General features: G+C 44.6%; 1 protein-coding gene across 1 annotated transcript; it reads left to right on the top strand.

Annotated features, from left to right (window-relative positions):
* Positions 1 to 190: 190 nt before the first annotated feature.
* loxl2b (lysyl oxidase-like 2b) lies at positions 191 to 23,178 on the top strand (the record flags this gene model as incomplete). The annotated part of the gene is made up of 13 exons (XM_084456783.1): positions 191 to 536; positions 955 to 1,130; positions 7,757 to 7,968; positions 12,906 to 13,122; positions 14,611 to 14,794; positions 17,439 to 17,590; positions 18,145 to 18,312; positions 20,357 to 20,522; positions 20,751 to 20,991; positions 21,691 to 21,806; positions 22,475 to 22,611; positions 22,831 to 22,942; positions 23,108 to 23,178. 13 exons carry the CDS (start codon positions 191 to 193, stop codon positions 23,176 to 23,178), a joined length of 2,298 nt encoding a protein of 765 aa, XP_084312909.1.
* Positions 23,179 to 27,232: the final 4,054 nt, after the last annotated feature.

Raw genomic sequence — 27,232 nt, 5'->3', positions numbered from 1 at the left:
ATTACTTTTAACTGTCTTGGATAGTCTGGGTTACACTACACACTTCATCAACCTTGTGAATCTACAGTAACAACAAGCCAGTCTGATAGCAAGCAGCCAAGGAATTTTGATGAGTCCTGTTCTTTCTCCCTATTCTCTGCTCTCTCACAGATATAACCCACTGTTGCCAGTCCTCTGAGCTGCCACCATTATGCTGGCCCCCTGGTCGCTACCCTGCTGCTTTGCCACCCTGCTTGGCCTGCTGGCTCTGTGCCACGCCCAGTATGAGTACCAGGGCTACCCGGTAGGATATCCAGCTGAGCAGGAGCACTACACAGCCCCAGTGCTTCCCCCTGACACACCCAGGATTCAGCTGCGTCTGGCGGGGGACAAGCGTAAGCACAACGAGGGCCGCGTGGAGGTGTTCTACGATGGCGAGTGGGGCACGGTCTGCGATGACGACTTCTCCATCCACGCCGCCCAGGTGGTGTGCCGGGAGATGGGCTACCTTGAAGCCGTGTCCTGGTCCCCATCCTCCAAATATGGGAAAGGACAGGGTAAGATGGCCGCTGCTCATCATCTTAAAATGTGTTGTGGTGTATGTACCCTTTTCCCAGGCTTGTTTTCCTCATTTTCTTCAAGGAGCTTATTTCACGATCTTAACCCATTCTGATTAATGTTTCACAGATGCAATTAATTTGAGCATGACGGATCAGTCTTTGAGAGTCATTCTCTAAGCCCTGACTCATGAGTTGAGACACATAAACATTTAGCAGAAGCAGATAGTCAGAGACGTAGTAGTGAGAGGACAATGTTAAGCGTGAAACTGCTCCCAGTACTCGCTGCGCCAAACTCTCCGTCTGTACTGCCAGTGTGACATTTCATTGTCTTGGCTCCCACTGATCAGGTGAAAGATTCCTCCCTACGGAGGTCGTGATGTATTCGCAATATGCTGAGAGCTCCTCTGTGTTCCAGGGCGCATCTGGTTCGACAATGTCCACTGCACTGGGAAGGAGAAGACCCTGGCACTCTGCTCCTCCAATGGTATCGGAGTATCGGACTGCAAGCACACTGAAGATGTGGGCGTGGTCTGTAGTGACAAAAGGATTCCAGGGTTTAAGTTCATCAACACCTTGGCTAATAACGTGGAGGTACACTTAAACCCGCTGTTTACTGTACTTTAAATCCCCACTTTAGTTTAAATCCCCTCTTTTGTTTGAATCCCCTCTTTCGTTTGAATCCCCTCTTTAGTTTGAATCCCCTCTGTAGTTTCCATTTGACATAGTTGTCAACTGACATCTTTGCGCTACAATAGGCCAGAACATTTGGTTCTTTCTCAACACCTCATCAGAAAAGGGCCTACAGCTGGGCCTTCTGTTCTGTGCAGCCTTGTAAACCCAAGGCTAGCTTTAAGGAAAAGCTCCAGAAATTGATATTTGATTGATTTATTTTGTCTTATTGTTCTATTCTCACATCATGAAACTGTCCTTGCCCAACAGACATTGTTTTTTTTATTGGCAAATGTTAAAAGAATGTGTCAGTCTACCGCCCTCTCCCCCTATCTAAATAGCCCACAATTGAAGTTGGTCAGAGAAAGCGAGGTTAACCGGTAATTGTTAGGTGTTGCACTCAGAACTGTCAGTTCTCTTGTTGAGCTCTTAACAGCTTCAGTGAGCACCAGTGGGCTAGAGCTAATTGCCAGCAAATGTTATCTTTCTGCTCACTCTGCAGGCCTCATGTTCACATTCCAATCTTATGAGGGAGCTGCAGTACAGTTTTTTGCTCACATCATATTCTCAATTTTTGAAAGGCCCTTTGGGATGACTGCACCATTGTCAAGAGTTATTGGGTTCTTGACTGCATGGATGCAGGTTAACACACCTAACCTATCTTAACATGTCTCAAATGAAGTTACTTCCTTAAGTAATATGGTTAGGGCCTTAAAGTGTACCATATACACACATGACTGTGCAGTGTATGGGTCAAATTATCCCAATGCTTGCTAGTTCTATGGAATGGAAAAAAAGATGTGTCCATTCCACTTCTTTTAGTCAGTCTTAAAAAAGGCAAAAGGTCGAGATTACAATCCTCCAGAGAGCTGAAGAGGTCTAGACGTCTGGAGGCTGCCTTTCTGATGTCTCCAGCTGTGATATTCACTCAGAAAATCAGACTCAGCTTTTCCACTCTCTAACAGGGGGCACATGGGCTCCACTGAAGTGCTGTAAAACACAGCCTGGCCCGCCACACGCGCACGCACACACACACACACACACACACACACACACACACACACACACACACACACACACACACACACACACACACACACACACACACACACACAGCAAACAGTCCCCTGATACCCTGTCTTATCATCTGGAATTGGTCAAGAAATGAATGGGTGCGGCAGGTGGTGGTGGCGATGGGGTCTAATGGCAGCATGACGACAGACGGCTGTGGTTTCTGTGGAGGAGGATGATTAGGGGAGGACAGGGGCGCTCAGGAAGGAGCGAGGGGTTAGGTCACTCACATCTGTCCAATTTTAGAGCCTCTGTTGCCCTTTCCCAGTGTGGTACATGTGGGATGACTTCAGAACAATGGCTGGCCAGTCAACCGCAGCGGAAATACTGCAGGTGTGAGTTAAGGGAGAGGTGAAACTTGAAGCTTGCACGCACGTGTCATCGACCTTTGGCTCCTCAAGCCATTTTCAACACATTCCTCTGTGAATGCCTTTGTTTTGCTATTTGTCAAAATGACAGAGGATATATTGTTTTCTTAAGGTACAGTATCTTTTTGTACACATGTCCTAGATGTTTGTTCCAAATTGACCATGATGGACAAATATAACTGAAAAATAACCCCTTTTTGCATGTTAACGAAACATGTTGTTTAACTCAACTGGATGTGAACAACTGAGAAGGACAGCTGTCCACTCTTTATTTCAACTTACACTGTAACAAAAGCATTTGATAAAAGCATTCTTGTATGTTTATCACACAGTCATTTCAGGGACTGTGTCCTCCAATAGCCTTTTAGCTAGTTGGTAAAAATGGGTAGAGAGAATGAATTTCAGTCATTTCAAGCACATTCGTTACATTCCGCCTGTACCAAATTCAACACTGAAAATTCCGCAGTGTTTATTAAACTGTGCTTTTTGGCAATGCAAGTTTCCGTGCTGGTCAACTAACCTGCTGTGTGTATCAGTGCAGACTTTATGTAGACGCTTATGTGCTGTAATGCACTTGAATTTCGCAAGAGATTTTCTCAACTAAATGCCTGTCAACATTTGTTGAAGAACAACCAACCAAACATAATGTATGTTTGCAGTTGAAATACAACTTCAGAGAGTTTTGGGGCTCAGCTGAATTCCATCTGTTGAGACATCCATGTAAGCAAAAAGGGATGGTTTATTTAAGTGTTTTGAAAGGATAAAAGAGGTAGAACGGTGCTTCATAAGGAAGGATAACATGCCCGAGAGGCAAACCTCGCCTTTCTCTGATGTATCTCCATTAGCTAATTCTTCTCTGACTGAGAGGAATCTCCCATTATGGATATCATGCCTTGACACGTAAAGAAGAACCTGATCTTAGGGCTCTCTCTCTCTCTCTCCCCCCCCCCCTCTCTCTCTCTCTTAGCCCAATTCTCTCTCACTGTCTCTTGTCCCAAAACCATATTTTCGTACACCCATGATGTAGCCCCTCTGTTCCTCAATCCGTTTTCCTTAATCTTCCACTTTCTCCTCTGTAACCCTCTAGCCTGGTCATATTTTTTGGCTGCTATGAATTCATGTCAGCCCTAATTGCAGTAGCATCATGAACTTTACCAGTGGGGTGAAAAGTAATTTGGACCCAATCAGCATCCCACATAACTGACAGATGGTTTTGAGGCCATGTAACGGTTCACGCCTCAGGCAACTGCATTCCCACAGTGCAACGCTGGATAGGATGTCAACCCTCTGGAGAGATTCACACCCGGCAACTAACTACATGTTGCATGGGAGACCCCGGCTGATGCAGGAGTGGCCTTTACAAACGCTGCATGCGTCATGCTAGTGTCAGAGGCGTTTATACAGTATATTTCTGTGCCTCCGGTTTCAATTTTCATGTGGCAACAAACTGTAATGACAGTTCTACAAAAAAGTGTTAACTCTGTGGTAACATTTACCGTTTTCCATTTTACCACAACTCTCAATCTAGAGGCATCTGTAAAGAACCTCTAGTTTGCTTCTTTTCACCAAGCTAGCTCAAATTTAGTTTTAGCTTAACATTTGTAATCGACTTGTGTAACATCTGTGCTTTTTCTCTTCGGCAACAAAGGCTTTTTTAACGGATAGAGTGGGGGCAAGTGAATCTCAGGTGTTTAGTGCCTGGAATAAACTACATCACTATAAACACTATTTCAGGAAAGAGATCATTATCAATTTGTGTTGTGGCTCACAGGATAATCAGCACCTACACAAGGCTGGCCAGGGCCAGATGTAACACGTGATCTGGAAACACATGCAGCTAGCCCATAGGGGGGTGGTCAATGGGGAACGGTGATGTCAACAGATCTCCCAGCAAACCCACGCTATACCAGAGAGTATCTTTTAGGAAATGACTTTCTCATTTTAGAAAACCTCTCTGTGGTCCCCATTTCCCAGATTTTGTGAAATTTCTCTTAGAAAAGAATTACATGGAAGGTCTTTATTGGAACCATATGTTGCAAACTCCATACTGTATGCTCTATTTTAGCTGGCTGGGACAAACGGGGCCTGTGCTGAGGAGGAGATTTGAGGTCACCCTCTGGCCTGAAATCATGAAATGGACTGTCAATTCATTAGAGCAAAATACACATGACTAAGTCTGTTTTTTGATGAGATAGACTCTGGTACACAGTAGTTGTGAACCCTTTGGCCTTTTTTTCCTTTCCATTTGGAACTGAAGATAAGATGCCCAAATATTAATGCCAGATATAGTATCCTCTTCCAATCCAAATTCAAGCCTAGAGGGGTGAGAATGATTCGGTGAGAATGATGAGTCTGGCCATTTCCCAAGGTATCACATCGAACATACAGTACTGCCATCTGTTTCTGATCAACACTTAGAATGTACCAAGAGATCAAATGAACCAGTGTACACTCGTTTCATGGTTCCAGCTAGGAGGGAACACAGTACGTGAAGCTCGCTTGTCCTCCACAGTTCATTTCTTTAAACCAGATCGAGCAGTCCTCAATCTTTACAATGTAATTGCATACCTTATTGGACAGGAGGGATTTAGAGAGAGATCTAGACCAGATAGGATAATAGCACAGAAACTGGGATTCCATCGTCTGCAGACAGAGGCGTGTGTGCTAGTGTAAGCTGGAAGAGTGACTAGTACAGGTCTGGCTGACCTTCAATACTGAGAGACTCCATCCAATTAATGTACCACTATCTACTTTTCATTTTTATTTTGATGCAAATGTATTCATAGTCTGCAGCCTAATAATGATTTACTACTAAGTGATTTAACGTGAGAGCAGTGATGTAACACTGTGCAGCAGTGTTTTCGGCAGGAAGCAGTGGGTCTATCACGGGTACTTACGGCTCCTCCTGTGGAGGCCTCAGTGATTCAGTGGGCCTGGCTGAGACAGAGATGGCCGGCTAGTTCCCTCCATTGCTCGTCCTCCCCAGAAAGATGCATCATCGTCCCACTAATGACTTTTCCATCTGCTTCCACCTTCTTCCGAGGCAGCCAAGACCCCACCCCCCCGCCAGAGTGCGCAGAAACAAACCACATATGCTGGACAAATCCTGCTGTGTTTGTGCTTCACCGCTGCTTTCCTACCCACTTCCAAAAGGCACGTGTATTCCTGAATTCAGAACACCAAACAGGAAAGAAATCGTGGAGGAATTAGATCCCCTGTAGCTGGGGGGGGGGGGGGCTGGACGTTGACACGTGAGCCAAGCAGTGAAACAAGTTCAGTCTCTCAGTCACATCAAAAACAAATTAAGGGAAACATTCTCAATATGTTTATGTCTGGCTTCTGTAAGTACAGAGAGACATTTTCAACCTTATGGGTAAACTCTCCTGGAACTTTTTGGCACAGGTATTGTTTGTCTTGTCCGGAGTCTGACGGTGAGGAGTAAAGGGTGCGCGTTTATGACTGTAATTAAAACCTCTGTATACCCAGACAGAGGAATGGTTAATTTATCCATGCCCACTGTCATCGCACGTTTGATGAAGGTGTCAGGCAAGGTTGTCAGTTGTGGCCCATTATGATCTTGCTAGCACATAAAGGTAGGTCTGCTGTGGATCTGTATTTTTCTGCATTTTCTATGAATACACTTTATTTAGCAGAAACAACTAACATTTGTCCAGACTGATTTGCCTCTAAATATATGTCTGTTACCAGTTCATTTCACTACCAGTCTAAATACAGTCAGGCTCACTGTCACCACATTCACTTTCATTATGATGCCCCATGGTTTGAACACCCATATTACGGTATATCCTAAACATCCTGAATCTCTTCCCTGACTGGGGAATGTGGTCATCCATGGGGAAAAAATAGTCATGGGCAGAACGACCATTTGGCAGTCGTTTTTTTTTGCTGTGGTGGCATCTGCCCATTCCGTTCTGGTGGAAGCCATTTTAGGAAGACCCATCCTTTAAATTATTAAGTCTGGAGATTCTGCCCTTTAATTCTAACAGAGCTTATGTTGATCTATACATACAGTATGTGTCTTAACTGGCCCATCTGCTGAGCACAGCAATCCCCACACACTCAGTCCTTCTCAGCCATAGCCTGCACTGTCACGTAGCACAGGAATGTGGGTTTGGTCTGCTGAGGGAGGATGTGTTTATTTAAACCCCAAGAGGAGTCACAGAGCATGGTCACCAGGTCCATTTGGACACTGACAGGCAGAAGATATTGATCTCAGCATGCTTGCATACAGTATCAAGGATTAGAATGGAGTGAGAATCAGAGAAAAAAAGCCCATGGAAACTAGTGAAGAATTCTACAAATGTAGATTTGTAGAATTTCAACAAATGTCAACAAATGTTTTCATCATTGATAAAGAGTGATACGAGTGAAAGAGTATATACATGTGCCAAACGGGCTACATATGCACTTCTCCCTGTCTGCCAGCATCTTTCCAGGGACACCCCTTAAAGCAGAGTTCTATGTGTTGCCATGGTCGCCTTTTGATGCTTGGTGTTAAAAAGCTGAGCAGTTGCTGCACAGCTCGTCATGGGGTTGGAATTAATAAGGTGATGGATTGTAAACATGTTTGGGTAAATTTGAGAGGCTTTACGAGGGAATGCACAAGGAAACGTTCTGTATCTTGCTCACTTTAGGAGTCAGGAATTAGAGAGGGGTTGGGCAGGATGTGTGTGTGTGTGTGTGTGTGTGTGTCTGTGTGTGTGTGTGTGTGTGTGTGTGCGCGTGCGTGCGTGTGTGTGTGTGTGTGTGGAGGCAGGGGGGTCAGCATCAGATTATGTAAGGGGACTCAAGTTCCACTGAAGTGAAGGCTATTTACATTTTTTTTTTAAAACAGAGCTTACAGTCAACACAGAATAACATCCATTATAACTATTAAACTAATGCCATGCTGCCTATGGAGGTGAACCCAAATGTTCCATAACATTTGAACCTAAAATGTGCCTAAATAATGCAAAATAAATCACCTACTTTCAGTGCTTCAAATATTCTGAAGACTCATAGTGAAAGTATGTATGTTCAAGATCTGTCACACAAAGTATGGTATAGAGAAGACTGACGCACAGATAAATGTTACTTATATTTTTTCAGAGTATGAACATCCAGGTGGAAGACGTGCGTATCCGGGCCATTCTGTCCTCTTATCGTAAACGCATCCCTGTGACGGAGGGCTACGTGGAGGTGAAGGATGGAGGCAAGTGGAAGCAGATCTGCGATGCGGAGTGGAACGAGCACAACAGCAGGGTCATATGTGGCATGTTTGGCTTCCCAGGGGAGAGGAAGTACAACGCCAGAGTCTACAAGTGAGTATGGAGGAGGAATGGTGGCTGGTTTCATACATCGAGCTGGGAGGGCTGGAGAGCGCTTTATGTTGAAGAGTTGTTTATACAGAACGTTGGTTTTCTATTGGTTAATGTAGCATGTAACAATGGTTTCTCAAATAGTTCCCAACTGTAGCTGTTATGCACATTCTACATTTCTGGAAACTAGAGAGCAATTGTACCCTCCAGTGATTTCATTGTAGTACTATAACTCTTCCTTATGGCTTTGACTTACATAATGCTCATATATCACCTTGTCTCACTTGGTCACCTCTAGTCATGAAGTAAGCTTGAGGATAAGACAGCGGTTCATCATTCATTGTTATTTACTCCTCTTTGGTCGGGGCCCATACTTTACCTCCTGTCAGTTAAGATTAATTCTTGGTCGACATGATACAGGAACCTCCGTGACCTTTGAACTCTGTTCCAGCCAAGTCGACAGTCCCACCCTCAGGATGTTATTCATCAGTTCACCAGTGTCTTTGACCTGATGTTGAGTTCTTCAAGAATGTTCTTCTACATTCTTACAGTAGGACTCCACCCATGGCCACTGATGATGAGCATATTTGTTGAAATATGCCGCAGTAAGACTGGGATTGAACAGAGAATCTTTGCGCCAGCTTGCCTCACGTCCACACATATTGCTCCCCCCTCCTCTCCTCTTTGTATATATATCCAAGATAAAGTTCACATTCCTTACAGTAGATGTAATGGCATACTGGCTTATGGAGATCTAAATCTTATTAACATGTGGAAACCTGCACTGAACTTGCCATCCGGTCATTAATGAATCATTGCAAACCCCTTAGCACTTCTTCTAGTGATTAAATTAACCTTGAATTGAATGTCGGCAAGACTAGAGACTGTCAGTTTCCTCTTTCAGCAACCACAGAAGAGCTCTGGCTCCCTAGTTTCCAGCTACGTGTCTGCCTGCACTCATTCTAAACCTCATGAAACGTGCAGTCACTGTTTTTATAAGCTGGCGTTCGGTCCTGGTGCAGCACCCTGCCAAGGACTGCGCTTCTCTCATGATCCAACACTGGCCTCTGTTCTGATGCTTTGGTGCCCTACAGTTTGAGCTGACTTCTGTAGAGACCATGGGATTTGTTGGAGGTCATTAGTGTGAATGCTGAGTCAGTTTTCTTCTTCCGTACATTTTTTGGCTCTCTGTAACTCCTTCATACTTTGAGCTACTTCAACCATTCAAGTATAAAAATGTTCACTTTTTAAGGACACAATGGGAGCTCTCACAGATATTTTAATACCTTTTATATACCTTTTGTTGCCATTCCCAACATTTTTGGGGGAATGGCAGTCAATGGGAAACCTTCAGCCTTCAACTCCTTCATACTTTGCGCTACAGAAACCATTCAAATATCAAAATGTTCCCATGGACCACACAACTCAGCCTTGAGTGGGCTAGAGACACAGGGTCTTCACCGGTGGGGGCAGGTAGGTGGCACGGATTGAGGTGCACTGTCCCCGACCGGCGCTTACTTGAGGGGATGGAGTCTTGTCACCATGCCACGGACCCCACAACTCTGCCCCTGAGAGGGCTAGAGACACACTGTCTTTACCGGTGGGGGCAGGTGGGTAGCCCAGAGAGGGGTCCACCGCTCCAACCCAATATGACCCGAGGGGGTGGAGTCTCACCGCCACGCCACTGTCCAGGCCATGGACCCTACATCTCAGTACCTGAGTGGGCTAGAGTCACACAGTCTTCACCGGTGGTTGCATGTCGGTGTTTTGCAAGAGGTCTAATTGCTTAACGCCTCATCCCTTTGACATTCTACTTAATATGCATGCTCTCTATGAATCAGTAAGCAGAATTTAAACAACTTGCTAATCTTTCAAGCTACAGGCTCAGTTCAAAGCTAAAAGTTTAAAAGTTTAAATGTTCTTTAGGTAATTCAGTTCAGCTTCCAATTCTGCCAGTTTCACATTTCAGCTGAGCTTCCAGGTTTTTCAGCTTTCAAGCTTTTTAGCTATACATTCCATCATTTATTCCATATTTCAGCTTTGACAGTACTATAGTTTATCTTCCAACTTCTGTAACAATGTAATGTAAGTTCTTAGCTTCTTTATGTGCACTTCAGCTTCCAATCCTGCCAGTTTCACATTTCAGCTAAGCTTCCAGGTTGTCCTGCTTCCAAGCTTTTTAGCAATACATTCCATCATTTATTCCATATTTCAGCTTTGACATTATTATAGTTTATCTTCCATCTTTTGTAGCAATTTATTTAAAGGAGTAGTAAAGGGAAAATGCATGTTTAGCCCTGTTTTAAGGTTACTTATGATCATATACAATGGTTCAGCTTCCTTAAGTAGTACAGTTCAGCTTTCAATTCTGCCAGTTTCACATTTCAGCTTCCAGGTTTTTCAGCTTCCAAGATTTTCAGCTGTGCAGGTGTGATGCATCTGACATTTCATGCATTTTCAGCAATGCTTTTGCTATTCCATTCAGCTGTTCAGCATTCACACGCAATACAATTTTCTAGTTAGAAAGGCGAGTCACTCAGGGGTCTCTGTGATTTAAGTGTGTGGTGGGGTATTTGATTTAGCAAGGAAATACTCTGCAAATCTTCAAGTCGGATGGAAAGTGACATCAAATCACAATTTTAGGAGCAAACGTGTTATTGTTTTCCTTGTTGGTTACCAGCGGCTTGCCCTTCCACGCTGAGTCATCGCATGAATGAAAACTGTTTCACAGCTGCTTTGAACAAATGTGAAGAAATACTTATCCAGATCCAGTTGACCACTTTCTCCTCCTATCTTCCCAAACCACAGTCTTGCAGCAATGGATTACAGTAGAACACTGGCTTTGGATAACCTCCCAGCAACATTTACTTTGCCAGGTCCCAAATAGAAAGCAAATGCTTGCCTTTCCCTATTTAATCTACCTTCATGTACACCTTAGACATGTGATATAAAGACAGGACATGCTGTTCTGCCCGTGAAAGACCATTAAACAACACTGCCTCTCTGCTAAACAGGAGATTAAAAGATTAACACCCCTGCAGGGACTCAAACACTGCAATTAACATCGCCAGGACACAGGCCTGCAGACAACAAGCTCCTATGTGGCTAGCTATAACTATCTTTTTGAGCTTTCCTTTTGTCAATTCTCATCAAATGCTTTGGATAAATCGATTCACTGTTTATTATCTCACTATACTGTATGTCTGCTCTGCTTAGTTCATTTGGGAACACTTATTTTGTACACTCAGAAATTAGTAATGTGATGACAATCATCATCGGGTCGTCCACAGACGGGCCTCCCATCTTTGTCTCCAGTTATCCCGGTCCTCCATACACCTGGCCATCTCATCTGTGGTCTCCACTTCCGCATCCATCTTAAGTACGTCCACAAATGTTTTGGTTGGATGTCCTCGTGACTTGCGTCCGCGCCATGGAGTTGGCTCCCATAACTCCAGCTTGCTGGCCAGATTCTCACAGTGTCTGTAGTAGTGCCCAGCCAGCCTCAATCTCCTTGCTGCTATCTTTCCACTCACCCTTGGCCTCTCTCCGTACAAATCTTCAATACTGACGTGCGTGTTATGGCTTATGTCCAGTGCTGCACGTACTGTAGCATTCTGGTATAGCGTCTGTCCAGCGACCTCTGCAGGAGGTGGCTCAGGGTCCAGCACTCAGCCATATGGGAGAACGGCCTCCACGGTGGCGTCGAAAAAGTAGAGCCTGGTTCCACAGAGGAGGCTGGATTTCCACACGTTTCTCATGCCCTTTAGAGCTCTCCACATGAGCACCTTCCTCACTTTAAGGTCCTGCTCCGTTGAGTTGGCCTAAGAGCCCAGGTATTTGAAGTCCTGAACCTCCTTCAGAGCAGTACCTCCAGCTGTCAGTAGGGGCAGATGTTCCGGGGTGTTACAGTATAGACAACGTTGGGCAAGTTACTTAATGAAAGTAATCAAGTAAAGTTACTGATTACTTTCTCTAAATTGTAATTAGATTACTGATTTCTCTCTGAAAAATAATCAGATTACTAATTACTTTAACGTTTGAGCTACTTTCTAAAACCAGATCATTCCTGTCTGAATCATAGAAGTGCTGATCTAGGATTAGTTTTGCAGCTCAGATCATAATAGACAGAAGAAAATCTGACTCTATACCAGCACTCTTAGCACATCTTGACCCTGACGACAGTCAGTTCAGCCATGACTGCAGAGACCGCATGCACTACCATGCGGGCTGGCTACCATGGCTGTGCCCCATATGCCCTTGCTACTTACCTATAGCTGGGACAGTGGTTGAGGAGACACCAGGGCGTGTCCACATGCCAGTGGGCTTTTGCGCCTTCCCTCTGGGGCCCACCGCTGCTCCAAGATCCAGGGTAAAAACAGGGTACCCAGTTACCGTGTGTGGCCATGAGGAGGCAGAACTAACTACAGAAGTCTTGGCGGTAGAGCGGCTGTGTACAGGCAGGAGGAGACGAACGCACTTGGCAGCAGCGGGGTCAGTAGCGGGGTCATTAGCTGAAGGCAGAAAGTAGCAAGCAGAAGGAGCATGCAACATGCACTAACTACAAACACTACTACTCCAGTATTACTGCACTATCACACACGCTCTGTGCCGAAACACACACACACACACACACACACACACACACACACACACACACACACACACACACACACACACACACACACACACACACACACACAAGGCTATTCCCTAAAGCCAAGTAGTCGAGGCAGCAATGGTCTTTTTGAACATAGATCAGTCTCATTAAATCTTGAAAGATATTAACATACAGTAAGTAGTTTCCCTAAAATACAAATAATTGTATAGAGGGCAAAGCTGAGTTATTAAAAACCAGGTTCTTATAAAATTCCGCAAATGTTTAATAAAAAATGTCTGTCCTTACAACATTATTTGCCTCTCATCTCTTGCCCTGTTCTCAGGATGTTTGCTCGCCGGAGGAAGCCCACGTACTGGGACTTCTCCGTCAACTGCACTGGGAATGAGGCCCACCTGTCGAGCTGCAAGCTGGGCCAGGCCGTGCTGAAGAAGTCAAACAGCACCTGTGGCAGAGGCATGCCTGTGGTGGTGAGCTGTGTACCAGGCAGAGCATTCTCCCCCACCCCCATGACAGGCTTCAGGAAGGCCTTCAGACAGGAGGTAGGAACCGCACTCACAGACTGCTCTCTGTGTTGCTCTTTTAAGAAGAACTGATGTGTATTGCGCAAGTGGGGTATGGTCAATAGAGCCCACTGAACGTAATGGAAAACAGCCTTTGGGCTCTGTAACAGTTTTGTTGAATTCTGCAGAGTTATGTGCTGGTTTCCTTTTTCTAGACTAAAAAAACCTTGATTCCTTCCTACCATGTTGAAAACTCAGTATCAACAAACATGCTTTGTATGCTTGTTGTCAAACGACTCATAATCCCAGCTGGATCAGTGAGAGGAAGATGTTGACGCTGGTCCAGAGAAAAACGCTTGTGGGAATCGGAGCTGAAAGGCATGTTCCACACTGATGATCTCATCCTGCCTCCTCTATGTAGCACCTCCCAGTACTGTAGGCCTGCCTGCTCGCTGTCACGTTCTACAGCTCAGTGCTGTAACTTGGAACTGAGGAACAGGCTCACAGGGTGACATTCACATCCCAAATTCCCAGAATATATCCTTACCGCTAAGAAAACATTTCATAACGGTTTTACATTCATTCCTGTGGAGAACAAAATGCATTCGTCCAACAATGTTATGAATGTTAACTTCATGAAGCTTTCACTGTGGCAGTTTGGAACCTTTGGCACTCTTCCTGTTCGGACTAAGGGAGTCTGAGGGAGACTAAGTTCAAACTGCAAGCAAGAAATGTATATCGCTGCCTGTTATTAGACATGGAAGTTAATTTACTAACATATCCGCTTGTAAAATTAAACACTTCCAATCTGCCACAACCGTTAATATGAGTAACAATTAACTGCCAAGTGAGCATGGAGCCAAGTAAAATTAAACACTTTAAATCTGCCAAAACCGTTAATATGAGTAGCCCTTAAACTGTCAAGTGAGCACCACCCAGTCTGTAACCTCACTCACTATTCGCATGATTAGATGTGGGAGAAACAAAGGAGAAACTGAGGTTCTGTAAGCCTGTAATGTTCTGTAACAGTGCTCACTTGTCGTTCAGGAATCATAGGATTTTGTTATGGTCAGACTGGGGAACCCAAGTGGAAGCAGAACATAGAAGTAGGGGGGCAGGTGGCCCAGTCAGCAGTGCAGGGCAAGCAGGCGTCAGGCAGGGGGGCAGGCAGACATGCAGGAACTGGAGAGTAAGTGAGAGTAACAAATAATATTATAATAACATATTATGATCTGGCGAGGAGTGGTTGGAAAGCCGGGGTTGATATACCGCATGGTGGTGGTGAGATCATAGACCACAGGTGTGTAGCCAGGGCAGGGGGACTGATAGATGGATCAACTGGAGCCTGCAGCCACGCCCACACACACAGACAGCCAGAGGGGAGAGTTGGGTAGAGGGGAGAGATAAGTGGAGGTGGAGGGCGTGACCGATTTTGGAACTATGGCTCCTCTAACCCTGCCTTCGGACCAGACAAGCCCTCGTTTTTTCATATTTTGAATAATTCAGCTTGTCTTTTTCTTTCTCCAGCAACCGTTGGTGCGTCTGCGAGGCGGGGCCATCGTAGGGGAGGGCAGGGTGGAGGTGCTGAAGAACGGAGAGTGGGGCACCATCTGTGACGACAACTGGAGCCTCGTCTCTGCCACGGTGGTGTGCCGGGAGCTGGGCTTTGGGACGGCCAAGGAGGCCCTGTCTGGGGGCAGGCTGGGACAAGGTAGGATACTCCTTCTGGTAAAAATGACAGCTCAAACGGCGAGGCCGCCAGCTCTGAAACACATGTACAGTAACCCTAGAGGCAACAGTCTGATCCTTGTTCCTAAGTTCTAAGTGTTTTAATCCATCCGGTGGTGGGAGTGCCCTTGCAATGTAATGGTGAGGTGATTACTAAGCCTTGGGCACATCAATAAGATGCACAATACAGGGTACAGCCAGAATTCATACAGAGGAAAAGTGAAGATAGAAAACATAATAGAACACATGTTTTTTTAATTAACTCTTTAGCCTCGACGTTTGTGCTTGTTTCTGCACTGAGCCTTGCAGGGAAGGGAATCCTTGTCTTGAGGGTGAGGGGCAATCAGTCAACACACAACACTGGAGAGAAGCAGTATATAATAACAATATGTAGCTCTTCTCAAGGACAAAAGTTTGATCTTGAAAAGAGTAGCTACAGTTCATCTGTTCACCAAATGCTGCGAGCGGAAATCCCCCAAGATATCTCATAGGAGGTACAGGAATACTACCCCCTTCCTGCTTTCGCTCAGCCCACATTTCGTCTGAACAGAATGAACTGCTGGCCTTGATATTAGGTTACAGAGAGATGGAATGGACCATTAGTTCATCTTTGTTCTGCCTCTCTTTGTACTAGAATACAGAGCTATAGTGAGTCCAACAAATGTCTCAAATATCTCATATATCTCCACCTTTCAAGTAATAGTCTGGCTGAGTAGGAAACTAGGTACACAATTACCTTGTTATCAATCCTTAATCCATTTGGGAATCATCGTTTTTTTTGGGGGGGGGGGGGGTTAACATTTGATCTCCCCCTCTCCCATGTTGCAATACCCATGTTCTTTTACATGTGTGTTGTACATGTACAGTAACTGTATATGGACAAAATAATTGGGCCACCTACACATTACACATACATGAGCTTTTATGACATTCCACTCTAAATTCAAAGGCATTAATATGGAGTTGGTCCCCCCTTTACAGCTATAACAGCTTCCACTCTTCTGGGAAGGCTTTTTACAAGATTTTGGAGTGTGTCTGTGGGAATTTTTGTCCATTCACCAGAAGACCATTTGGTCAGACACTGGTGTTGGACAAGAGGGCCTAGCTCAGAATCAGTAGTTCATCCCAAAGGGGGTCGATGGGGTTGAGGTCAGGGCTCTGTATGGGCCTGTCAAGTTCTTTCACACCAGCCTCACTCAACCATGCCTTTATGGACCTTGCTTTGTGCACTGGGGCACAGTCATGCTGGAACAGAAAAGGGCCTTCCCCAAACTGTTCCCACAAAGCTGGGTGCATAGAATTGTCCAAAATATCTTGGTAAGCTGAAGCATTAATTGATTTTATACACCTGTGGCAATGGGATTGAATGAAATTCAATGACCTGAATTCAATGATTTTGATTGATTGAGACCTTTATTTAATCAAGGAAGACAATTGATAGCAATGCTCTCATTTTCAATGTCGCCCTGAGTACAAAAAATATGTACAGAAATATGACATACAATAAATAAAATAAGATAATATACAATACAACACTGTAAAAAAATAAATTAAAAGGCGTGTCCCAATACTTTTGTCCATGTATGTTGTATTGTGTGATGTTGGCTCTTTTTGTGTCACTCCTAGCTGCAGCACAAATTGCCCACTTGGGGCAATAAATAATATTGAACTTGAACATGTTTTATTGTTTTGGGGCCTGACCTTAGCCTGAAGGAATGACTGTCCTCCTGCCCAGGAGTGAAACTTTCTTTTTTATTGACCAGTTCCACTAATGATGGCCTTCTTTCCTACAAGGCCAGATTTACAGCTCTGACGGAGATCTGTCCTCCCTGCAGAGTTATGGGCTAGCTATGGGTTACCATGGAGATGTTAATTGCAAGCATACCGAGAGGGAATCCCCCAACAAATGTTTCACCACCGACCTACTTCAAAAGCACATATTCAGCAGATATGTATGTGTTCCAACAGTAAATACGGGGTTTGAAAGGATTCACCTGTATTGAAACAAGAATGTTTCTCATAAAAGGGTGTTCCCTATGATGTACACCTATGTACACTCTTAACTGCTCGGAAAAAAAACACACACTGCTGTTTTTCTGAGTGAAAATATTCAGCATGTTTATCTTCAAGGCATTTTACTTTAACTCAGGCTCTAGACTGGAAATAGAAAGTAAATTATACCATAACTAATGACACTTAAAACATGGAAACAGCAGAGAGCTGAAAATCTGGACAGGTGTCCCTTCTGGAAAGATCATCATTCACATATGATTTACTGTCACTAGGAAAACTCTCCCTATAGTATCTGTGGGAAAAGAAGGACCCCTGTTGTTAATAGCAGTAAGAGATTAGAACAGCATGCATAACCAAAACCATTGGACTTTCAACCAATACTGAAGCTCAATAGACATTTTAGCAGGATGGCATGATTCATATTTTTTCCTCAATTCCACAGGATATACAATCACATAATATATTGCGTCACGATAGAAAATACTACAAATATGTTGCCGAATCAACCATTATGACCATAGTGTTCTCTATCCACCCCTAATAGCATCCATGTGTTCTGTTTGCGTGTGTGTATGTGTGTGTGTGCGTGTGTGTGTGTGCTATGTGTGTGTCAGGTATGGGCCCGGTCCATATGAACGAGGTGGTGTGCTCTGGCTTTGAGAAGTCCATCACAGAGTGTTTCTTCAACAAGGAGTCTCTGGGCTGCAGCCACGAGGAGGACGCGGGCGTCAGGTGTAACGTCCCAGCCATGGGCTTCCAGGAGCAGGTGAGCATTTCTCTCGCCTTCACGCTCTCTCACACACAGCTACTGTTAGGCTGCTCACCTGGCTCTCTCTCACTGTGACTCCCTGTTGAAATTCGGTAAGGAATCGAGTGTATTTGGATCATTGGATTGTACTCCTACAGAACACTGTCGGTATTACAAGAATGATAGTCTCACATAGCCTGACCTGTCTACACACTTCTTTTACCAGCGCTGGAGAAAGCTCTGGCTGCACTCATTACCATTCAGAGATGGGGGGGGGGGGTGTTCTTCTTTAAACCAATGCCAATCGGCTTGGGCAGTGCGGCTGCTAGGTTGTTGTCCATAGTGAAGGGGACTTTGAAAACGGTAACACGGTAGCAGAAGGGGAGGAGTCTGGATTGAATCTGATTGGCTGGGAGAATATCCGTCGCCACTGATTGGGCAGTAATAAACCCAGTGACAAGGCTTATCTCCAAAATCTACATCCGGGGAATCAGACTACAAGAACGGTGACCCACACACTTTACCCAGAGCGCCAGTTGAAACCTGTGTCTCTCTGCGTCGTGTCCCCCCAGCTACGTCTGAACGGGGGTCGTAACCTCTACGAGGGGCGTGTGGAGGTGCTGGTGGAGAGGAATGGCTCACTTGTGTGGGGCACGGTGTGCAGCGACGGCTGGGGCACCATGGAGGCCATGGTGGTGTGTAGGCAGCTGGGCCTGGGCTTCGCCAGAAGCGCCTTCCAGGTAAGAAAATGATGCATTGGTTACAAGGCCTGCTTACCAATTACAGCGCAGATTAAACTGAAAACTCCCCTCTTAGTGGCTTCCCTCTCTTCCCTCTCTTCTCTCTCTTCCCTCTCTTCTCTTCCCTCTCTTCCCTCTCTTCCCTCTCTTCCCTCTCTTCTCTCTCTTCTCTCTCTTCTCTCTTCCCTCTCTTCCCTCTCTTCTCTCTCTTCCCGCTCTTCTCTCTCTTCCCTCTCTTCCCTCTCTTATCTCTCTTCCCTCGCTTCTCTCTCTTCTCTCTTCCCTCGCTTCTCTCTCTTCTCTCTCTTCTCTCTCTTCTCTCTCTTCTCTCTCTTCTCTCTCTTCTCTCGTCCCTCTCTTCCCTCTCTTCTCTCTCTTCCCTCTCTTCTCTCTCTTCCCTCGCTTCTCTCTCTTCTCTCTCTTCCTTCTCTTCTTTGATTTCAACACATCTTTCATCTCTACCAAGTCTTTTGAGTTCTAAAGTGTGGACTACTACAGCTACATACAGTAGAGCCTTGTGTGGTGTTAATAGATTCACTGAGGCTGCGAGCGTGTCTGTGCCGACCACCCACCAACATAGACACGCAGTCATATTGTGTGAAGCTCAGCTACCCATGATTAGGCCGTGGTACCTATCATATAGTAAGATTACACACCACATTTATGAGGTGCGGGAGAGCAAAATTTAGCAGACTGTTAGCAATGCTAAACGTTTTAATGGCATCTATTTACCAGATGTTGATTATATAACAGAGATGGAAGAGGTATGTTGGAGTTGGCTACGCTTTAGGGTTCTTAGCAGGGAACAGGACAGACACACCTACAGTCAGCGAGAGAAAGATGATGTCTAAACTGCCAACCTGGCATCGAATGACTGCGTCTGTTTGCCGTCTGCTTTGATTCAGTGCGACTTTAACGGAGCTATGGTGTTGGTTATAGGCGGCTCTAAGGGGTCTCCTTGATGTTTTACTGACCTACCAACGTCACACACACCCGCGGGGGGCGTCTTAGGGAGCCGCGTCAGATTGTTATCCACAGCATTATGGATTATGGTCTTTCATACCACGTGATCTGAGAATGATTTTACTTTGATTGTGTCAGACACATCTTTGGTCCCTCAACCCAGTTATTTGTATTTATTTATGAGGCCAGTGTGTGGCTTGAAATCTGGCGCCCTACCTATTGAGCTCAGAAGCTTGTGAAGTCCCTCTCATCCCAAATTGCTATAAATAACTTTTATAGTGTTTATTAATGACTTGACGTTCCAAAAGCACTGTTGTTTCGCCAAACAAGAAATAACAGTTTCCCTGTTTTTACCCAAGCCAGTCCTGCAATGCTGTGTGTGTGTTTCTTGTTGCCAAGGGTGACAAACAACCCTGTGCAATTTGGGACATTCCTAAATGTTTCCACCTGTGAGGTGAGACCCTCACTGGAACAGAGCAGGCCTTTGTTGTTTTGAAGGGAGTTTACAGGCCTGCTTGATAACAGTTTATAGTAGGAAGGCTTTAACACTGGCAGCTTTGAAACTGTGGAATGATGACGTTTGTGCAGACAGGATATTTATGAGGGGAAATTCTAATGTAGGGATGCTGTGTTATTGTAGTTTGTGGAGTTTACCTCCTGGTAGATATGTAGTACTGCTACTGTCTCTCCAGGATAGCAGAATATAAGAAAGAATATTTTAATCAATGTAATATGTCTGCTATCACAGTATTTTAGTTTTCCAGCTGTGAACCTTTTAGTATTCCAGTTTTTGGATATCTAAAGGATACCTAAACACATAGGTTGTTACATGGATATTACTGTTGATCTTGATTCTATAAATTGAGCTGGAATCATACAGTATCATAAACAATTAGGTCCTAATGGCGAGGTGGTGTAAATGAACAGGGTGCTCCCTCGTGTGGTTGGTATGAAGAGCTGCATTCATTTCTTCCTTCTTCCCTCTCACTAATCCCGCTATTACAGGGCACTTGGCACCTCATAGTCGAATCCATAAACCGGAGCTTGTAACCTTTGGTGCGCTCGTTTTATCTCTCCTCAGGAGACGTGGTACTGGCCGGGGGAGGTGAGCGCCGACGCGGTGGTGATGAGCGGGGTGCGCTGCTCCGGCACTGAGATGTCCCTGTCCCAATGCCTGCACCACGGCACCCACCTCGCCTGCCCTAAAGGAGGCGGCCGCAACTCCGCCGGGGTCTCCTGCTCCGAGAGTAAGACTCACACTCCCTCTCCCCGTCACCGCAGTGAGCTAGAGCTAACATCACCTTCCTATAGGCAAGGACGAAAGCTAGCGCGCTAGTAATGAGTGGATTTAGCACAGAAGAAGAATGAATCTATCGGAATGTGCGTATGTATTATGTTCAATTAACATTAAATATTAGGCCACAGTATTACTAACTACCATATCCATCCCTACCCCCCCCCCCCCCCTCCTCCAGCGGCTCCAGACCTGGTTCTGAACCCTCAGGTGGTGGAGCAGACCACCTACATGGAGGACCGGCCCATGTTCATGCTGCAGTGTGCCTTCGAGGAGGAGTGCCTGTCCACCGGCTCCACCGAAGTGCCGGCCAACTCCTACCGGCGCCTCCTCCGCTTCTCCTCCCAGATCCACAACAACGGACAGTCCGACTTCCGGCCCAAGGCCGACCGCAACTCCTGGGTGTGGCACGACTGCCACAGGTGAGCGAGCCCCGGGGCCCGGGGACATAAGAGAGAGCGAGTCTTCAGAGGCGCTCGTATGTGAGCCAGGAAACAGGTGTTTTGTTTCCGCTTCCTCAGAGGAGTTTGTGACTTTGGTTGTCAGCTTAAAATACTTCAAGTGTTCACTATCAGGCCAGTGTTTAACGTCATAGTTATATGTTTTCCAAAGAAATTCTGGGTTTCTTTTGGAAGTAAGACAGACTGAAATCTTAGTCTTGGAGTTTGGAGTCAAACTGGTGGAGAGAACTTTCTGACCTCTGAAGAAAACAACTGATCCGCTGCCATTTTCCATTCCATACGTTCTCTGCCTTGTAATTGGCCGTGGGCTAGATGCTGGAGCTGGGATAAGGCCCAGATTTCTGTGGTTGTAACGTTGGAGAGGCTGTGCCGTGTTTCCAGATTTGCACACTCAGCAGCTCTACTAGACACACATCAAACTCAGAGTGCCTTCTTGTCATGGGCAGTCCTGTGGGCTCATACTGTACATAGACTGTCTAAACATATACAATTTGGGGGAAGAAATGTTTATTTTTGGGGCATTGGAGTCTGTCTGGTGCCACGATGTTTCGACTGTGTCTGTAGCTCTGGATAAAACAAAATTGTCATGTTGGGAATAAACATTTGGAACTCTTATTTTCTCCATCTCTCTGTCTCCCTCTCTCCCTCTCTCTCTCCAAGACATTACCACAGTATGGAGGTGTTCACCCACTATGACCTGCTCAGCCTCAACGGTACCAAGGTGGCAGAAGGACACAAAGCCAGCTTCTGTCTGGAGGACTCGGAGTGTGATGAGGGTGAGAATAGCAGCTCTCACTAGCTTCAGGGGTGTCATAAATTGAATTAAAAAGAAAAAAGAGCTTGCACATCCGCTATGCAGACCAGGCGCAGGAAAAAACAGAGTAGGGAATGAGAAAACGAGTTGAGTCCGCACACTGGAGCATAAAGAAAATAGACTGTTCCCAGTAGTTTATTAAATTAATGTTCTGATACAGATGCTGATGAAGATCACATAGATCGAAACGTTAATTTAATAAACTACTGAGAACAGTCTATTTTCTATAAGCTCCAGTGTGCGGACTCTACTCTTTTTTGTCATAAATTGAATATCATCTTGTATGTCACCAAGAGCATCACACATTAACATTCTCCTGATGTATCTACTGTAGCGAGAACTCTGACCCCAAAGCTCCTCTCACATAATAAAGGATGTTTGGTTTATTAGCGAGTTTTATCGAGGTTTATCACAATCAGATAGTCCACTCACAATAGCCAAAGTCTAACTCAATCAATCAATCAATCAATCAATCAATCAATCAATCAATCAATCAATCAATCAAAGCTTTATTTGTATAGCGCATTTTATACCCAGACGCAACACAATGCGCTTTACAGAGAACAATGGAGGTGGGTATATGACCCAACCCTACATATTTCTAACTCATTAGTCTGTGTGTTTTGCCAGGTATTGAGAAAAAGTATGAGTGTGCCAACTTTGGGGAGCAGGGCATTACAGTGGGGTGCTGGGATACCTACAGACATGACATCGACTGTCAGTGGGTCGACATCACAGACATCAAGCCTGGCGACTACATCTTCCAGGTAATACCTACAGTACAGCACAGACATGACATCGACTGTCAGTGGGTCGACATCACAGGCATCAAGCCTACATTTCTCTTGTTTTATTACAAAATATTTTTGTTTAGCTTTTTTCTTTCTGTTTGTAGCCCTTTTTTAATAGTTTTTTTAATTGTAATGTTATTGTAATGTAATTTCTAGTTATTTTATCTTTGTTAAATCTTATGTTAAACATCTTAGGTGGTTATCAATCCCAACTACGAGGTGGCAGAATCCGACTACACAAATAACGTAATGAAATGCAGATGTCGATATGACGGCCATCGTGTATGGATGTACAGTTGCCATAATGGTAAGACATGGGTGCACAAGAATGACAAGAATGTGTTCTTCTTGACACACAAGTGTATAATCACATTTCTCCACTGCTACCCAGTATCTCAGTGTTGTACTTCAATGGCTATGTTTTTCTGCGTCGTAACTGACATGGCTCGTTCCTGCTCTCCGTCCTCTCCAGGGGGCTCGTTAAGCACCGAGACGGAGCAAACATTCCCCGGCCTCCTGAACAACCAGGTGACCCACAGGTAAAAGACATTGAAGACCTTGAAGAGATCAGATGAAGCACCTACCACCAGCAGCACCACAGAGAGATAAAAGCCCGAAGCCCCCCAACCACTAAGAGCCACTTCTCTCTGTGCCCTGCTAGCAGGCCCCGGTGAACCCTTTCATCCTCCTCACCAATAAGGCTGCAGCAGGACACATTGGCTGTGTTCGGAATCGCTTCCTATTCACTATATAGTGCACTATATGGGGTGTCAGCCATTTTGTTTGTAGTGTCCGAATTCTCCACAGAATTTTCGTTCCCTATATAGTCCACTATTTATTACCCACAATTCACCTTGATTTCCAGGGAACAGCACATGTACCCTACATTTTCTCCGTTCCCTAGGTAGTTCACTACATGGTGAACCCCATATAGGGAATAGGGAGGGAGTGAGGGAACGAGGGAGCGATTCCGAACACAGCTATTGAATATGCCTAAAGAAGCAGGCAGCCCACTTGTGTTAACCCCCGCCTCCAGTAGACAAACCATTTGATGTATCCTTGTGTCATCATGAATTTAGTCACCTCCCACATGCTGCCCTGTCCAGAACACGGGCACAGCCGACCCCAGCTCCACATCTCTGATTGAGATCAAGAAAGTAGTATAGCTCTCTCTCTCTCTCTCTGTCTCTCTCTTACCTCTCTCTCTCTGCTTGACTTTAGAGACCTCTTGCAAATACATGCTGAAATATCCCCATTGGTTCACTGCTGTCATTAATGATATCATTGAGTGCTTCTTCCTTAAGGTACAGAATTGAAAGGAAATCCTCCTGCACTTTTCAGAACAAGACTCTTGTTTCAAAGTTCATTTTACTGAGTTTTGATAACTGTGTGGAATTGTCCTGGTCGTGCAGAGAATTATTTGGAAACAATTCAGTATACATGTTCTTCAGTATCATTCAGTTAATAGCTTGTGAGATAGAGATGTTTGAGGATGCAGTAACTAATGGCTGATGATTACCTTATCATTCTGACGTGTTCTCAACATGTGTAGGTGTGTATGATTTTGTCACTTTCTTCGTTTTTTCTAGGCAAACATTATTAGTAAAACAAGTGTGGGAATTGAACCATCCCTAACTTTTCTTTTTGAGGCACTCTTTTATTGTCATCTTTGTGGTTGACACATGCTATACTTAAGTTATTCTATGCCGTTTTCTCCTGTCCTGGAATCTGTGATCAAACCAGTCCCAAGTGCCTGAATAGTGCACTCTTAAATGTATTACAGACTGTGACTGACACTGAGAGCACTGGCAATCCTAGTATACTCCATGCCACAAAAGAGTAGAAAGGTAGAACTGACATAATAGTTCCCTCAAAGCCTTCTAGTGAAAGAAACTATCTCTAGATTCCTCTGCACATTGATTCCTTTCATTCACAAGTTATCTTTTTTTTTTTTTCCAGCAAACATCATTAGTAACTTATTGTTTTAAAAGTCAGGGATTTTAATAGAATTGTTTTTTTATTTAGTTTTTTTTTTAATCTAACTTTTATGTGTCCAATGTGTATGAGAGATTGTCATATTTTATTGTACTTTTGTATAATGGTGCTATAGAATTGTCACCCTCTGTTTTATGAGGGTACAGTTTGTTGACAGCTAAATGGCTAATGCTATGTATGCTAACAGTATACTTGAATGGAGTGTAAAAAACAGTATGTGCTTTGTTCGTTAACTATAATAAAGGTCTGAGTTATGAAGCAAACGGTCCTTGTCATTGGTGGTGTTATGTCTGCTTGCACACCAGCAGGCCTTTTTCCTGTACTTTTCAGAGATCTCGTGATAAGAAGGCACGAGGGGAAATTGATGGAAATTAAATCAGACTTTAATCAGAAATCTACCCAATGATGTCCAGAGTAAACAGGAACAACTTCCATGACCAGTTCCAGGAAAATCTTCCATAACACACAAGTACAAACGTATGTATTTACTTGATATTTACTGTGTATTTGCTGCCATCATCTGGTTCATAAAAGGACTAGTTGATCCAAGGACTCCAGTGGAGCTTTGCATTGTAGACAATTGTTTGGTATGCACCAACAACTGTCAATCATGACAAATCTAAATAGCCATCTCCTGAATGGCCAAACCTATTGCTTTGATACACTTTCTCTTAAAGTAAATCTATTTTGTGACAAAAGAAGTAGGTCTACCGGTTCAGTCTTGTCCTATTAAGTGGTATATGACTGCCACCCTCTGGTCATATGCTGTACACATCACAGTTTGTCCTGCCCTGACTAAACACTCCTCCTGAAGTGAGCCACAGGTAGGTATCATATCACTGAAACACTTGATAAGGTGAAACTTTCTTGTGGTTTGGCATGACTATGAGTCATTCCAAACTATATATAGATTATTCTCTAATTCACGTTTTAAAAGATAAACCGATTGCATTTGCATTAGCTAATTCTGTGGCAGCTGAAGGGAGAAAGAAATAACTATTTTAAGTCCAAAAAAGCAAATGAATTACTGTAGTCATTTAAAAAAAAAAAAAAGAAGCTAGGTAGGCCAAATGTCAAGCTTTCTGTGACGTTAAGTTACAGCTGTGTAATTGCTGGGTAGGGAAGAAGAATGAAGGAGGACAGAGTTCATCCAGTTCTGTATTTGGACAGTCACTTGTGCTAATGTAAAGCAGGCCTGTGTTACAGCAGGAGAGAACACACGTGGGGCTCACTCTCACCAGCTCTGTTGTTGTTGAGAGTGCTGTGAAGCTTGTCAAGCGCTAAGACAAATATGCAGATAGGAGGCAGAGATGCTGCATTTATGCCAAGCAATGCATGTCCTGGGAGATGTGATTCACCCATGAACATAAATTACACCTATCACCCATGACACTCTCAGTGTTGACTCTGCCTGACTGATTTGATGTGTGAGACAGCATAGCCAAGTGTTTGTTCAATCTCATACCAAGACCACCCATTTGCCTGATTTAGTCACTCCATTAATCCACGTCTCCCTCTGAAGGGGGGATAGAGCAGCAGGAGCCATCTCGAGACGGAAACCCAAACCAGAGGGTACCCACGGAGTGCTCACACACACACACACACACACACGCACACGCACACACACATATACACTCTTTTCTATCTCTCCTTCCCTCCCTCTCTCTCTCTCACTCACACACTCTCTTCCTCTCTCTTGTACACACAGGGCTGAAGGTCTGGCTTGTTTTGCGGAGGAGAGAGGGGAAGACCACCAGCCGCGCTGTGCCACCAGGAGGGGGAATATCACGGGTAACTTGAGACGGAGTTCAGTCGGTAACGACAGACATTCGGTTGACTAGACATGCTCAGGGAAAACCTCCTTTTGCTCTATGAGGTAACAAAGAGCTGCATTCATGTGATAAAAGGTTAAAGGGAGAACTAATTATGTGCGTGTCTGGCTGAAAGGAGTATGTGCACACAGTAAAAAAAAGAAAAGTGGAGGGGATATGGTTCAGCAGTCTTTTTCTTCTGCTCTGCCTGGGAGAGAGGGAACAGGTGAGCAGGTCTCAGGAACAGTGCTTATGGGAAGGTCAGACAGAGAGCCACTGCTCTGGACCCCTTTGTCAAATCTCAGGAGCTTCCATCAGCTCCACTGGCTCCCTCTGCCCCAGAGATGACTCGCTGCTCATTACTTTGCCTGTGAGAAATGCAGGCTTTTTCAGAGGGTTTAGGCAGACCTCCCCCCACACTAATAACTCTTGTGGACAAGAGAAAATATTGCCTTGAGCCCAGACCAGCTCTCAGGGAAGTCCTGGTGTTATTCCAGACCCCGGGTTTAACTGTTGCACTCTAAATCACACACGGAGAAAGCTGCTCTAGAATTGGCTGTGTAAAAACTCTGGGTTTGTTCATGGAGCTTCTAGCAACATGGCTGTGAAGAGTATGTCCTGGTTAAAATGGAAATAGATTAGCAATACAGGTAAAATCTCTAATATGCAAAAATGATATGCTATGGGAGCAGTTGATTTTACAAAATCTAAAATTTAAAGTAAACACACTATTCAGGAGCATAAAAGATGTACAGTTTCTTTTTTCTTTATTATGATAAACTTCACAGGTT

The sequence above is a fragment of the Borostomias antarcticus genome, assembly GCF_949987555.1.
Source record: "Borostomias antarcticus genome assembly, chromosome: 23".
Lineage (NCBI taxonomy): Eukaryota > Metazoa > Chordata > Actinopteri > Stomiiformes > Stomiidae > Borostomias > Borostomias antarcticus.
Note: the sequence above shows the minus strand (reverse complement) of the source record. Positions and strands in the feature narration are given on the sequence as shown.